The sequence below is a fragment of the Miscanthus floridulus genome, chromosome 4 (assembly GCF_019320115.1).
Source record: "Miscanthus floridulus cultivar M001 chromosome 4, ASM1932011v1, whole genome shotgun sequence".
Taxonomy (NCBI): domain Eukaryota; kingdom Viridiplantae; phylum Streptophyta; class Magnoliopsida; order Poales; family Poaceae; genus Miscanthus; species Miscanthus floridulus.
Genome location: NC_089583.1, coordinates 1,627,206 through 1,643,976, shown reverse-complemented (window position 1 = coordinate 1,643,976; position 16,771 = coordinate 1,627,206). Strand labels below are relative to the sequence as shown.

The 16,771-nt window shown below is 45.5% G+C and overlaps 1 protein-coding gene and 1 pseudogene across 1 annotated transcript; both read left to right on the top strand.

Moving 5' to 3' along the window:
- Positions 1-6,079: 6,079 nt before the first annotated feature.
- LOC136549302 (uncharacterized) lies at positions 6,080-12,987 on the top strand (annotated as a pseudogene).
- On the top strand, positions 12,985-15,151 carry LOC136549293 (uncharacterized). The gene is made up of 2 exons (XM_066540537.1): positions 12,985-14,239; positions 14,326-15,151. The coding sequence occupies exons 1-2, from the start codon at positions 13,135-13,137 to the stop codon at positions 15,003-15,005; spliced, it is 1,785 nt and encodes a 594-aa protein (XP_066396634.1). The 5' UTR covers positions 12,985-13,134; the 3' UTR covers positions 15,006-15,151.
- The last annotated feature ends 1,620 nt before the right edge of the window (positions 15,152-16,771 follow it).

The following is a 16,771-nucleotide window of genomic DNA, read 5'->3' as shown; positions in this document are numbered from 1 at the left end:
TGCTATATATTACGAGTACTGGCAACTCATGGGCAGTGACACCCAATTACTGAATTCGCTATGTTGGTGTTGTTCAATTGCTCTTTGCGCATGCTGCCTACTCTGCTTCCTCAGAAAGTATGTTTATCGGGCGAACTGTTGGCTGTCTATGGCTGGTCATCTTTCTTGGAGACCTCGGCTGCTAGAGGCTCGTTTGGGGAGAAGTGGACCACATCATCTTCTAGAGGATGAGGGTGATGATATTATGCTGCGTGGTGTCAAGGTGCCGACAGGTATTTCCAAACTGAAGGCCCTGCAGACACTCCGTGTTGTCAATGTTGCACGGGGAAAGGCTGCATTTCAAGAGCTCAGAGAGCTTACTCAGCTGCGTAAGCTTAGGGTAGTCGGCGCTGGCGGCAAAAACAACAAGAAGTTCTGGCATGCCATTGCTGGACATAATCGACTACTGAATGGATCCACCGGCTTCAGAACCTGACCAAGTTGCAGGTACAGAATTCGAGGCTCAAGAACCAAGATGCCTTACAAGCCTTCGGTACGCTACCGAATCTTGCAGTTCTGCGTCTGGAGGAGTTCTCATTTGAGTGCGAAGACCTCCTTTTCCACGGCTTGTCATTCCCGAGTCTCTTGGTGCTGGAGCTTCATAAATTTGGTAGCAATTCTCCTTTAAACATAAAGACCGTCCTGGAGTTGTGGGATTTCAACAAGCGGCAGCACCGAAACTCGAGGTGCTACAAGGCAACAGATGCACCTTGGTGCAAGGATTTCCTGGGCTACATTATCTTACAAGCCTCATGGAGATTCAGATGGATCGTGATGACCCCAAAGAAATAGTACAGAACCAACTTGCAGAGCATCCAAACAATGTCATCCTGAAGCTGCTGTAACCCACAAGACATTATAAACTTGCAGAGCATCCAGAAAACTTGTAGACAATGACTCGATGTATTCTTCTTCGTTCCTTTTTGTAGCTAAGGCTCCCTGTTTAGATTTCTAGTGGCAGGCAGCCAGTTGGTCATGCTGTTATGTTTTGTGGGCGAGTGTTAGTGTGTTTGTGTTGTATGGCTTTTTTAGCCTTAGGGCACGTTCAACAGTTTAGACGGCTGCCGTCTGTAAGCACGGGTTATGTCACATAGAGACAACAATACAGATAAATTATACAATGAGTTGTCTTTTAGGTTATCTGCAAGATAATTAATTCTTGTACAGACTCATAAATTAAGGTGATAAAAAATGGCTTGGGAGCACGAGCCCCCGTCGTACGACGGTGCTGGAGCGGGCGATATAGCTTGGGAGCACGAGCCTTCATCGTCTCTTCGCGAAGAGACGATAAACCCGTCTGTTGGTTGAGTCAGAGGGGTTTTTTTTTGCAAAAATGAAATCTCTCATACGGCAGCCGAAGCATCTGCTGTGTTGGGCACAACTGAAACAGTATACGATATATATCTGCCAAATCTTTGTAGCGATTAAAATGCACTACTATATTGATTATATTTGCACTTTTTCTATATCTCAGGTGTCTGATTTTCTGTTGTTGTTCAGGCAACATGCAATTTCCTCGTTGTTTGGTCCCGTTCGCTTCGCTGAAAAAAAAAAATCGAAACACTGTTCCGAATGATTTGTTGTAAGAGAAAAACATGGTTTCAACTAAAAAACAAGCTGAAAAAAATGGATTATAAGAGAAGCGAACATGACCTTTGCCTACAAAACAAAAAGTATTCATTGTCTCATGTGAGTTGTCGTTTTTAACTCTACTAGTTCTCTTGTGAGTTGTCCTTTTAATTATACTACTTCCGCACAGTTGAAACAGTATACGAGTATACATCTGCCAAATCTGTTTCTTAACATGCACTCTATATTAATTATATTTATGGTTTGGAGAACAATACTATGTGTCTATGTAGTGGCCACGGACACGTCTCAGGTGCACTAGACAAGCTTCGGTACTTTAATTTACCTGTCATTGTTCGTTAACAAGAGATTGACTCAGAATCTTAGTTATATCTAGGATCAATAAAATTGGCGAGTCACGATCAATAAAATTCAGGTGGGGATCCCCCCGGTTGACTTTCAAAAAAGAGAGAGCTAGGATCCATATAATATACACGCACAAAGCAGAGGTTATCACTGTACTAACAGTAAGAGAGATAATATATAGCCTGCATTGCTAAATTTTATGATCATCTAATGCAATACTCCAACATTAAACTGGAGAGTTCGTGTCCAAAAAAAAAAATCTAGTAAAAAATTTGGGATTAAAAAAATGGAGCATGAAAAAAAGAAGAAAAACTCTATAAGCTTGTTTATAGCAGATTAAATGGTACTACTATGGTCCCATTCGTTTCGCTGAAAAGCAACGCTGGAAAGTACTATTTGCTGATTTGTCGTGAGAAAAAGCCTGGTACTATTTATTCTTCGAAAAAGTTCACGGATAATTCAAGCAGGCCGGGTTTGCGTCAAAAAAAAATCAAGCAAGCTAGGCCTGTTCGCTTGTCTGAATTCTGGAGGAATCTGGATGGTTTGGAGGAATGCTGGAGGAATTTGTGAGAGAAAAACGAATCAAGCCAAGTTTAAGGACACGCGAACGGACCTAGGTGTGGTGGGGCCTGAAGCTCTCTTCCTAATCGTATGGGTCATTCCTAGGCTGAATGTTGCTAATCTTTTTCGGGCCCGCCATGGGCTGTAGTCCCCCGGGGGAGGGAAGGGATATTCTCTCGTGTTGCTGCCCACCGATGCGGATGCGGATGCGCTCGTCTCTCTTTTTCTCCTTATCTAGAGAGAGAATGGGCCGACTGTCTGAGCAAGACGAAGACCGAGCGACGCTTCATATTCACCACATGGTGCAGGAAGTGGAGCCATCAGAGAGGCCTAAATGGGCTTTCTTCAAAGGGCCTCAAATACATCTAGCGTTCGGACAAATTAGCAGAGACTAAACAAACGTATTAAATACAAATATTAACTACATAATAGAGAGACGAGTACAACGTTGGGGAGTGCCAGGCCCCTCCCAGCCCCTCATCCCTCAGCCACTGTCTCCGTTCTTTCTCCTCAACCGGACCTTGGCCACCGCATAATGCCAGTTGAGGAACACTTGCGCGAAGGCCTCCTCAACTGATATTTGATGATAACCTGCTACGACTTCATTAAAATTTGATGACAACTAGCTACGACGTCCACCAGAGGATCATGCTAGCTAGGGACAACGTCGACAACCTCTTCGACCAGCATTGCCAGGAGATAAAGCGCCGATCACATAGGAGGTTTAGGGAGTTGTACAATTACATTGCTGATGACTGAGAGGCAGACAAGAAGCTCTAGAAGACCCCTCAGCAAAAAATTAAGTACATGGTCTACTAACTAGCCAGTGTTGGTTCTTTTGAAAGCTAGTGTTAGTTCTTTTGAACATATAATGGTGGATGCAAGCAGTGGTAGTTGTGCATGATGTAATGGTGGATGCACATGATGATGTAGCAGTGGTGGTTGTGGAGATATTAGAAACTTGGTACTTGAAGTGGCCGCATTCATGAGGAAGGATGCATGCTTGTAACTTAAGACTGGTATAGATGGCAGCTATGTGTATTGTGCCATCTATAATTAACTATTAATCTAGAACTTCTAGATGGCTATCATGCCATCTATTAACTAGCAGTTATGTGTATGTTTATCTCTTGACTGTGTGTATGTTTTGGAATGGATCAAGTTTCTAGAACGAGAAGAATATATTAGTGGTATGCCAGAAATGAACAATAGAAGTGGATGTGAATCAACAACCGTCTCTATAAAAGGTATTTGCAAAAGCGGCTCTGAATTGCAGTCGTATCTGCAAATAGATTTGTAGATGCGGCTGAGCATCCGCTTCTACAAATCGTGATTTGTAGAGGCGAAAGATTAGAGGCGAGCGGCATAACCCCCTATATAGAGGCTTTCTTCACGCCTCTCCTATCTGGTAGTAGTGAAGGAGGATCTCGACGCCTGAACGGCCCGACACGGTGGCACATCACATTGCACCGCCCCCGTCCCGTTCGTCTCCGTCTCCATGGGCCAAATGTCGCGCCGACCGATGGTGGTGTTGATGAACAGGCCCGTGCGAAGGAGAAAGAAAGAAATTTCTCCAAGTGTCAAAAGATCGGGAGCTAGGGTTATGAGCTGATAGAGATGTGATTGTTTTAACTAGCCAAAAATCCTGAATGGAGAGTTTGTTGTGCTCTTAGAAGCCAACATACAAACTGAGGAGCCATGCCACTAGTTTAGATGTGGTACGGATATTCTCCCCTTATGGCGTGATTATTCCTCTGGCATCGCTTCGTCATTCGCCGACTGGCTCATCTCCAAATGACGAAACGAAGCAGCAATCAATCGGCGTGTTCGCTGGTTGGTTTCTGGGCTGGTTTGGGCTGGCTGGTGCTGGTTTATTGTGAGAGGAAAACACTGTTGACTGGTTGAATAAACCTGGCTGAAACCAACAAGCGAACAGGGTGAATCGATTAAAAACTTTAATTAGGGAACGGCCTGGCTGACCGAGTGGTTAGTGTAGGCTCAGTACCTCCCTCTTTGGGTGGTTAGAGTTCGAGTTCCAAAGAACTCACTCTTTATTTATGGCTTCGGCCGCAGCGAACAAGGGAGAAAACCCTCACTTGTCTGCCCCACGTCCAAAACACAGGTCTGTGTATGGGTGGGACAGGGATTCGGGGTTTTTTCGATCTGCATGAGAAGATCTTCCTCTTAAGCCGGAATAGCGGGGGTTGTTTAGCACGGTGGATTGAGTTTAAAAAACTTTAATTAATTAATAAAAAAAGAAAGAAAAGCAGCAGCAGCAATCGGGGCTTTTGAAATGAACGGCTGGGATGGTTCACAACAGAAAAAGAGCACGAGCAGAGGGAGGGGATATTCTCTTGGTCTTGGCCATCGATGCGGATGCGCTCCTCCTGTCTCCCCCTTCCTCCCCTCTTCGCCCGGACCCAACCACCAGCCGAAGCGAGGTCCCAATCACACAGCCGCCCCGCCCGCGCATCCTCCTCCTCCCCTCCCCTGCGCTGCCCCGCCACGCCAGCATTTGGATTGGATTGCCGTCGAGTGGAGGTGGAGGTGGAGATCCATCCGGACTCCGGTTCGTCCACGCCGCGCTTGGTAACGCACCCCTAACCGCCATTCCATTCCTTCCTCCATTCTTGTTTCTATACATGGTACATGCATAGTACAGACAGAACAGTGGCGAGCAATCGATTCCGAAACCCACTCTTTATTAGTAGTAGTAGAGGCACGACAGGAGCTGCTCAGGATTTTCTTTTTCTTGCTGCATTGCGGCACTAAAATTTACTCCTTTTTCATCCACCCGCCCATACATGGGGTGATTGGGCAGGCTATTCTCCTCCTTCTCCACAGCAGACCTCGCATCGTTAGCCACCCATCCATCTCACTCTATTCATCGATTCACGGCTTAGGACTTCGGACTCCTCCAATGTGGAGTGCCTGTTTTTTTCTTTTCTTTTCTTTCTTTTTCCTTCCGGGGCAAAAAAGAAGAAATACAAACGGAAAAGTTGGCTTGTATTATTATTATTATCATATAATTAATATTAATAAGTAAAACAAACATTTTTTTGACAACAATAAGTAAACAAACATTGGTAGTAGTAGAATATTTGCCCACTATGCACTAGTTATTACTTGTGTTGAGTAAACTCATGATACCTTGCTTCGCCACAGCTGACTCTGCCCACGTGCTACCACAGCCTCGCTCTACAGTTCTGGATCCTTGCTTACCAATCGTACTAGGATGCCACTTCTTCTTCTTCTCTAGGTTTTAAGGATTGCACTTTCTTTGCTGTCAAACTCTGAAATAAGTATCGCCATCCTGATACTGTACCTTGTGTGCTTCAGAAATGTGCAATAAGCATGGTAGGTATTAACGCGTTCAGAAATATGAAATAAGCATAGGCATTAATGGTCAATCATTTCCTCTGATACTTCCAGTTTCGTATTTTCTGTTTTTACTTTTGCACAGATCTGACATTATACTATGTAATCATTCAGGCATGCATCGCATCACATCACATCAAGTTCAGGCTTGATGCCTGAAGGAGAAGTTCAGTAGCACACCATTTACACCAAAACAGCTGGTCTGCTTGTGCAAAAATATCCAGGTCCAGATGGGTTCAGACAAGCAGATTGGTAGCCCACGCCCACTCTTGGGAACCCTCAAGATGGGCAGAGTTAGGACTATCCTGACACATACATACCCGTACCCTCATGAACACTCCAGGCATATTATGACTGCAGTGATTATTGCCTGCCTCTTTTTTATATCGTCTGACAACATGCATACACTCATACATAAATTGGACAACAATATCAAGTGGTGGTCCATGTATGTTTGCCTCATTGGCTTCTTCTATTTCTTCTCATCTCCTTTTCTTGGAAGGAACCATTCAGCCGAGCTACTCGAATTTTAACCGCTGGTATGTATCCGCTTTCAGGCTTACTTCAGAAGTCAATATTTTAATCCTTTGGCTTTTCTTCATTGACCAGAGAAAGCTCTATGTTAATTGTTATGTACACCACTCATATAGTAATATTGCACAATTGCAGGTATGTCGCTTGGATTTGCTTTGCATCCCTGTACCATCTTCCTAGCTTTCCAGTCAATGGGGGTTGATATGCGCATGAACCTTTCGCTTTTCTTGACAATATATTTCTCCTCGGTCCTTTTCATCATTGCCTTTCATATCATATTTATTGGTCTCTGGTACATTGGGTTGGTTGCACGGATGGCAGGAACGAGGCCAGGAATATGGACAATTCTCCAGAACTGTACAGTAAGTTCTCTAGAATGGCCATTATATTCTTTTCCTCCGTATTGATCGCAGCAAGATTCATCTTTTTTCTTTCAGGTAATCAGTATTGCATGCTGTGTATTCTACAGTCATTGTGGGAATCGTGCTGTGCACAAGAGCAAATCTTTTGGTAGTAGTTCTGATCCCCAATTTGCTTGCTTTCCTTAAAAATGAAAACTGGAAGTACCTGGATATCAAATTTTCTCCGTATGAATCAGTTGAAAGATGAGATATGTTCGTCTTGGTTTGCTCCTGTTGGATCTGCAAGTGACTATCCTATTCTGGCAAAATGGGTTATCTACGGGGAGGTACTGCTTGCTTCTCCTTTATTATTCTAGTCACTTCTTATGGTGACATCCATGTTGCACTTCTTTGATCATGTTTTTCTCCAGTTAGTTTGCAGTGGATCCTGTGCTGGCCCATCGGATGAAATATCTCCTTTGTACTCATTGTGGGCTACATTTGTTGGCCTCTATATCGCTAACTTTGTTGTGGAGAGATCGACTGGGTATGCCTTTAGTTTTTCACACTGTGCGTACTAATATTGCTGAAATAGTTGTTGCCACGTGGTGGCTACTAATGTTTCTTTCTGATACCTTAAGTTCTCTCTCTGAATGATTAGTGATTGTGTAATTCTAATTATTGGTTATGTTCCGTAAATACTTCAGATGGGCTCTTACCCACCCATCAACGGATTTGGAGGATGAGAAGCTGAAGAGGCATATGAAACCAGATTTCCTGGACATGGTACCTTGGTATTCAGGGTAGGCCCTTCTATAACTTTAACTACACCAAGTTACATGAAACCAACAAAAAAGACCTGACATGTTGAATTTATATTTACACAGGACATCATGCTGATTTATTCAAGACAGCATTTGATCTTATGGTCTCTGTGACTCTTTTTGTTGGGCGATTTGACATGCGCATGATGCAGGTAAATTTCCAATTTCCAGCTTTATTATCTGCGTCTTTGCACATTTTTCTGTCCAAATATTCTTTTTCTCAAACTACTTCTACATCCGTCTGTAGGCTGCAATGAAAGGACCAACAGACAACACTCCAAATGATGACCTATTGTATGACTACTTCAATGAAAGGGAAGACCTTTGGTTTGACTTTGTTGCAGACACCTGGTGATGGAGGGAATTCATCATATACAGTTGCCCGACTGTTAGCCCAACCATCTATTAGGACTGTTATCGGTGGCTCTATGCATACTCTTCCACGTGGGAACTTACTTATTATCGGCGGAGATCTTGCGTAAGATTGTACCATATTTAACCAAACCTGGTTCTTCTCTGCAGCCAATGTACTTGTGCACATTTGCAAAGCATTTCTTGTCTTCCTATGCTTGGCTAGGAGGAACACATGATTCACTTCTTCCTATTACCTTGGGAATTATATGCAACTGAGTTCTAACTGAGTGTTGGAATATCTAGTTAGTCTGGCTTGAGTTTTTGTCCTATTTTTGGAAACACTTTATTGATCTCTGTGCACCATAATATTTTGCATATTGTTCTCTGCCTGAAAAGGTTATTCTGGTTGCCTCTGTATGATTCAAGCAATAGTACTTGTGGATAAGATGACATGCTTCTTTCTCAGGAGGAAAATCTGATATTATTTTAGATATGCGATTCTTTGTGCCTTCTGCATTCTCCATTGGCTCCATACAGCTTAACATTTTCTAGTTCATAATTCCTAATACTTGTATGGCATGTAGTCACTAGATATCATCTCATATCACTTGCATGCTGAGATCTGTATCTTTATTGAATATTGCCCATACATATGTCATAATCTATAAACTAGACATGACTTAGTCCATTGCATTAGTGCATCATAGTCATAGATCTGTCGTTTTCGAATTTGCAGGTACCCAAACCCTTCATCATTTACATACGAGAGACGCTTCTTTAGGCCTTTTGAGTACGCTCTACAGCCTCCACCTTGGTACAGTGATGAACATATAGCTTTGGATAAGCCTGAGCTTCCTCCTGGTGTATCAAAGATGACTGAATATGATGGACCACAGTGTTTCATAATTCCTGGAAACCATGGTTTGTAAACATTCTTGATTAATCTAATAATATCTCATATTATTTTCTTTCTTGTGTACTTGGTCAATGATGTAAGGAATACAATGCATGTTTGTGTTTTGTTCCTTTCCCAATTTCTGATACTTTTTTTATAACAGACTGGTTTGATGGGCTTCATACTTTTATGAGATATATATGTCATAAAAGCTGGTTAGGTGGATGGTTTCTGCCTCAGAAGAAGAGTTATTTTGCATTGCATCTTCCCAAGGGTTGGTGGATATTTGGTCTTGATTTATCTCTCCATGGTGATGTTGATGTGTACCAATTCAAGTTCTTTGCAGATGTTTGTCGGAATAAGGTGCATTTTTCTTCGCTTGCTCATCTTTTTTCTTTTAAACGAGTTTCATTTCCTTATTTTTGGTTTCACATGGGACAACATGCGTTAGTAATTGCTTCAAGTCTTCAACCATGTATGTCGGCTAATATTTGCATGTACAGTAAACACAAAAAGAGTTGCTGCAAATTCTTTGTAGTCTTAGGCTGATAGGCTCTTAGCCCCTTTTGCTTTCTAGTTGGAAGGAATCCCTCTTACCTTTCCAGAATATCTCTTGGAACTTGGAAGTTGCAGGTAATATTTCCAGATTTAATTGATCGACTTCAATACTAAAGCTGTGCAGGTTGGAGAGAATGATTCTGTGATTGTAGTAACACATGAGCCAAACTGGCTTCTTGATTGGTATTGGAACGAGACTACAGGCAAGAATGTATCACATTTAATTCAGGAATACCTGAAAGGAAGATGTAAACTTCGCATGGCAGGGGATTTACACCATTTTATGAGGCACTCTGCCACTCGATCAGAAAAAACTAATTTTGTGCAACACTTGCTTGTCAATGGATGTGGTGGCGCCTTTTTGCACCCAACACATGTTTTCAGAAACTTTGAGAGGTTCTCTGGAACCACCTATGAATGCAAGGCAGCTTATCCATCTTATGATGAGTCTAGTGGGGTATGTTTTTTTTCCTATGTTGATGAAGTAATTCTTGCTTATTTAGTTCAGTGATCAGCTTAAGAAGCTTTTGTGTACTATACCATCAATTGTGAGATGAGCACAATCTAATTTACTAAATTCACAGATTGCATTGGGTAACATATTGAAGTTCCGCAAAAAGAATTGGCAGTTTGACATCATTGGTGGTTTTATATACTTCATACTGGTGTTTTCAATGTTCCCACAGGTTAGTTGCAGATTCTCAAAATGGCCATTTTATTTTAAAGATTATCCTTTGTCGCACATTTGAATTAGTAGTAACTGTGGAGGTTAGTTGCTAATAGTAATCTTGAGCCTCAGTTTTTGTCCTCTGATTTTTCTGAAATCAAAACCTGGAAGCATTGGAAGTCTCTGACTCTCTGCGCATATCCATTTTTTCATAGTAAAATTGTTCTCACCTTCATCTTAAAAAAACTGAGCTCCACTTCATTAAATGTTTCTCTGATAAATTGTCTAATCATCTCTGGAAGAATTTAGAACTTTGCCAAAACATCTGTAAAATTCATGTAACAAGATGAACAACCAACAACATCAAAGGGTTTCAACTCATCCAAGAAGGGCTAAATAACTGAGAATAGAGCAATTAGTCATCATCAGCTGGACTGTACCAGTCGGCCACCACTAGCAAATTTATTCCCAGATTTGTAAACTAAGTAGTACTTGCATCTTTCTTGCTTCTGTGGGCTGACCTCTGTTATGGATTTATTTTTATTTGCTTATTTCTGCCTTTTCTTTTTGAAGAATGTTACTAATTACTGTAAATCTTGAAGTATCTTCGTTGACCAAAAGTTAGCTGGTTGGTACTGGACATGTCATATTCTTTGTACCAGCCTCAGATTTGTATATCTTTTTTCTAAAAAAGATTTGTATTCATATTGCTACTATCACTTGGAAGGTCAAATTGACCATGTTGATTTGTATTCATATTCTTGTTTTTATTTCTATTTGTTCCAGTGTAATCTTGTTCATATCTTAAATGAAGAAACTTGGTCTGGGCGTCTGAAAAGCTTCTCAGGCACAATATGGAGTGCTTTGCTTTATATTTTTGAGCACTCTTATGTCTCTTCAGTAGGAAGTCTTACTTTACTGATGGCGTCATATTCATTCGTACCATCCAAACTATCAAGGAGAAGAAGAGCTATTATAGGCGGCCTCCATGTTTTGGCCCATTTAACTGCAGCGCTACTTTTAATGTTGCTGCTGGAGTTGGGCATTGAAATTTGTATTCGTAACCATTTATTGGCAACTTCAGGTATGCCATGCCATAGTGTGCTTCCTGAATTCTTATCATAGGTGATGGGTCAAAATCCAAGTGAAAGCTTTATTACAGATATTTTTTTTTTGGTAGGTTATCACACACTGTATGAATGGTATCGATCCATGGAAAGTGAGCATTTTCCAGATCCTACTGGTCTTCGTGCTCGTTTGGAGCAATGGACTCTGGGACTGTACCCAGCATGTATAAAATACCTTATGTCAGCCTTTGACGTCCCTGAGGTAATAAGATTTTTTTTGGAAATGTTACAGTGTGCTTGTCTGAACATTCCTTGAGGAATGGATCTGCAGTTGTAGAATTAACGATGATCTACTGTAAATTTTTTTTTTTATATGTGGAATGGAAAAGAACTAGTCATCTAACATCACAAATTCAGAATTTAACTGTTTTGAAAATGTGATGCATTACACTACAGAAGATTAATTTTTCAAGATTTGGTGCATGTTACTGTCTCCTTTCCAGTCCATGTTTTGTAGATTTTAGCAAGCATCTAACAGCTTATACCTTTGCTCAGGTCATGGCGGTGACAAGAATAAATATATGCAAGAACGGAATGATGTCACTTTCACGTAGTGTTCTGATCATGTACTATACTTCTGTGTTTATCTATTTCTGGATTTTCTCGACTCCAGTTGTTTCCCTCATATTTGGGAGCTACCTGTACATCTGCATCAACTGGTTCCACATACACTTTGACGAAGCCTTCTCATCACTGCGCATCGCAAACTACAAATCTTTCACAAGGTTTCATATTAAGAAGGATGGTGATCTGGAAATATTTACTCTTGCAGTTGACAAGGTAACAGATCAGCCTGCGTTCCTTTGCTCCCATCTACTCATAACTCTGTCGCCTTATGTAACTGCACACTGGTAACAAAATGTTTTTTTGCTCTGCTGTGAATAAACAGGTCCCAAAGGGCTGGAAGTTGGATCCGAGGTGGGAATCAGAGGGAAGAGAGCCACATCAGCTCAGCCATGACCGGAAGCATCCAAGCAAGTGGAGGTCAGCCTCATCACCGGACCCTGTGAGATCTGTACGGGTTGTTGACCATTTCACCATTGAAAGAACAAGAACCCCAGATATGGAGCCTTCTTCCTGATTCTGCAGCCCTTGCTGTTCCAAGGAGTTGCTACTGCTAACTAGAAAAATTAACAATAACTAGCTTCATCACACACTGTTGTTTTTGTTTCTGATGATCCGATCCCACATCCAGCTGGACCTGGGTTATCCGCCCTTGTCGGCGTCCCTGCTTTACTGACCTCACCTGCAGCATTGTAATCTGTATGTATAGAAAGAAAATTCACCTGCTGCCTACTGCTTGTATTCATCAAAGGAATGTTAAAAAAAAAAAGAACTGGAGTGTTACAGAAGGATGTTTTGAGAAAGCAAATGGATGAATCGATTCATCGATTTACTAAAGATTGGTTCTATTCTGTTTTCTCCTTTTTGGTTTGCTGGTCAGGAACCATGTGACGATCCAGCCTGGTACATTTAGCCTGTCATGATCGTTGTTTTTTTATATAAGGGATCGCTTGTTGAGACATCCATCAGAACAGGCTGAAAGCTAGATAAAGATCCATCAAGGTGAGATCAAATGCTGGTTCCTTACTTGGGTGCCACTCTAGTCTTTGGTAGGTACACTCATTTGTTCAAAGTTGCTGGGTGAGCAGAAGAAGCGGCTTCAGTTCTGCTGAAGTCGCATTGTCTTCAGAAAGAAGCAGGTGTTCAATGCAAGGTCTTTTTGTATCTTGTCCAAGGTTAAAGCTAAAGCCCTGGCTGGGGAGAGGAAGCATATCATCATAGCATCGCATCTTTGCTTTGCTCATCAAGTGAGCAAGCATCTGATCTGATGATGATATGTCTTGCTACTGTTATATAAACCAAGCATGGGCAATCAATCAGTGACATTCATCTCCATCTATACGCTGCACAAAACAGAATGGCGAATCAGAGTGGGAGTGGAGAAGAGAGCTACAAGCTGCAGAAACTGCGCCCCGAAGTGGATGATCTGTGCAACGATTACGACGCCCTGGTCGACAGTCCTCTGGATGAGAGGAAGGACCTGGATAATATCTTCGAGGTCCTCAAAGAGATCAGGATCAAGATCTCACCGCCGCAGCAAGTCGATGGCAAGAAGGTAGACGACGACGAAGACAAGCTCCTTCCCCCGAGCAAGAGGGAGGAGCTGGGCAACCTGCTGCCCCTCATCAGGGCTGCACTGGAGCAACGCAGCAAGCGGCCGCGTGGGCAGCAGGGCGCTGCAGAGAGCTCTGCCGGCGGTGCCGACGACAGCAAGCCGGCGTCGTCGGCAACGACCGGCTGCATCCCCTGCAAGCCCCGGGCGTCGAAGCAGCAGCAGCAAAGCAAGCAGGAGCAGGAAGAGAAAGAAGGCGTGTCACTGACGCTGCTGCTCCGGCTGACCAAGAACGTGCTGGAGCCGGAGCAGTACTACGAGTGGACGACCAGCTACGTGGACGAGGAGAGGATCTACGGGTGGGACAAGGAGGCCGGCGAGGTGATCGACGCCCTCGTGGCCCCCGATGGCTCGGAGCGGATGTTCCGGGCGGCGGGCATCGCGGGCATCCACGGCAGCGGCAAGACGGCGCTGGCGCAGAAGGTGTTCGTGCACGACAAGGCCAAGGACAACTTCGCGCTCCGCCTGTGGGTGTGCGTCGGCCCGCCGGACTCGGAGGACCGCTTCAACCTCCTCTACCGGATGCTCGACAACCTCGGCCTCGACACCGCCAAGGTCGAGGAGATCGTTGACAAATCCAACGTCGTCACAAAAGCCATCGAGAAGGAGACCGCGGAACTCCGGGAGAAGGAGGACAAGATGGTGGCCGCAGCCAGAGGTGCCGGGCAGAACCAGGCGGTGGAGACCGCCGCCAAGAAGGAGACGCCCGGCGATGCCCCGAAGAAGGACGAGGGGAGCGGCGTCTACGAGGCCGGCGCTGGTGACGACACCAACAAGCAGGCAAAGGAGGAGGATCGCATCTTCAAGGAGAAGATCGACAACAGCCGTGCCGTCGAGACATCCAAAATCGGTAGGTGTATCGATCTTGCACATGGCAATTGATGGCAATGCAGTGGAAATATGGAACAATAACGCGACACACGATGACACGAACAGGTGTGCTGCTCTACATCCTGAACATGACCCTGTCCAAGACGTCGTACATGATCGTGTTCGACGACATCCGGGCGTACCGCCACGACGACGACGACGTGCACACACGCGGGTGCTGGTACAGCAACCTGACGCTGCCGCCGCCGGCGGAGGGCGAGTGGGGGGACCGCCTCGCCTACGGCCTGCCCAAGGGGGAGCACAGGGGCGCCGTGCTCGTCACCTGCCGCAAGGAGGACGACGCCAAGATCATGGCGCGCACGGGCCTCGTGGTCCGCCCGCCCAAGCTGGAAGGGGACGACGCCTGGAAGCTCTTCAGGAGGGAGTACGACCAGGCCAAGGACGACAAGCGAAAGGAGGAAGGCGGCAAGGTGGAGGAGGACCTGCTCCTCAAGCAGCTGGAGGAGATGAAGGTGGAGATCGTGAACAAGTGCCTCGGCCTGCCGGTGGCCATCATCGAGGCAGCCAGGGGCTTCGCAGGCCTGGACCCCTTGCCGGATCTGCCGGATGATACTAGTCAACGGAAACTGAAAGAAGCTGCGGCAGAAGTTAAACCTGCACCTGCAGCAGCATCAGCAGCAGCCGCTGGGGGTCACACTCGCACACAGAGCAGCGAGGGCATCCATCAGGCTGAAGAAGAAGTAGCAGCAGCTGGAGCAGCAGAGGCTGCTGATGAGTCTGAATGAAGATTAATACTAATACTTAACTGAACTCGTAATGCGTAGTGCATTTGCCGCGCGCATTGCTGTGATCTCTCTCTGTACGTGTGTCAGCATCTTCTTCCATGGTTGTGTGCCAGCTTACTATATCTACCGTCTCCGTCTTAAATTATAAGTCATTATAATTTTCTTAGAAAGTCTCCAGTTTTAATCAAATTTATATAATAAAATAATAACATTGATATACAAATATTATAATAAAATAATAACACTTATAATAAAATAATCAGCAGTGGCCGCGTCGAGCGCCAGCCCACCCAGCAGCAGCGCGTACGTGATGCCGACGTCGACGCGCTGGATCTGGTGCCCGGGCTTGTCGAGGAAGAAGAAGATGAGCAGTGCGGAGACGAGGCAGACGGAGCGGAGGACCCAGCCGGCCCTGGTGTAGGCGACCGGCGCCTTGGTGTACACCATGTCGTAGATGAAGTTGAGCTCCACCTCGATCACGTCGAACGCCTCGTTCGCCTTCAAGTTTTGGCGCTTGAGGAAGAAAGCCTGGCTCAGCCGCCGCTCCTTGAAGCTGAGGATGACGTTGACGAAGAGCCGCCGGAAGATGAGGAAGAACTCGTACGCGCGGCCCCCCACGCTCTTGTTGGTGTCCTGCGCCAGCCGCGTCGTCTCTTGCTTCTCCATCTCGTTGCGTGCCTGCTCGGCCTCGCCATCGGCGGCTATGGCGATCTGGACGGCGAGTCCGGCCTTCTCCCTGGAGTCGTACTCGGTCATGAGCTTGGCGTAGTTGGGCCCAGGTTCCGGGGGGCCAAGGATCTTCTTGCGGAAGCCGTAGATGCTGCCGGAGTAGAGCTAGCTCGAAGAGGAGGCCGACAAGGTGGCGGAGCCACAGCTCGTTGTCCTCCAGGGAGTAGGCGGTTATGGTGTCCGGGGCCACCTAGGTGTAGCAGCAGGAACGGTGTCAGCCACCGTAGCAACACGGCCCAAGATGGAGCACCCGGAAGCCGGCCCGGAGGAAGAAGGCCCAGGAAGCCCAACCCGCGAGTAGGTGGCGATCAGTGGATTTGATCTGTTCAGCGCTTGCATGCGCGATTGAGGCCGAGCCTCTGTAACGATATAGCAACGAGTATCCCAGTTGGGAGAAATCACCGGTCATTTTGTAAACTCTGAACCCGTTCCTAAACTAAGAACTCTTCCGTCGTAGTCTCTGGTTCCTCCTTCTCCTTCTTCTTCCTCCGGTTCTTCCGATCCCCCACCTCCGTCGCTCACAAGTGGTATCAGAGACACCGGTTCTCGGCCCCAGTCGGGTTCGGCGCACTCTCTCCATCGATTGCTCGCACTTCACTGGATTTGGTTGGTCTAACCCTAAATCGGAGCTGTGAGCTGCAGTTTCCTTTGGGGATTCCGTAATTCTAGTCTCGGAGTCACGATTGGTGGTGTGTTCCGCCGATCTGGATCCTGCCCTCATTCCCACCCACCACCACTACATCCGTCTTCAATGTCACCGTGGTGCCATGGGTCCCGACCAGAAGGCCCTGCTGGCCAAACTCGACAAGCGCTTCGATGTTCTAGAGCGGAAGCTCGATGCCACGGCGGCGTCCTCTTCCACCCGTCTGGATGCCTTGGAGTCTGCAGCCAAGGTGTTCGACGAATGGCGTCCAGGGGTCGACGGCGTCATCGACGACCTTCGCCTCGAAGTCACCAAGCTCGCGACTCTCAAGCTGGAAGTGGGGAAGATCTCCAAGTACATGGAACGCTCCATGGTGGATGGGCCATCAGCGACT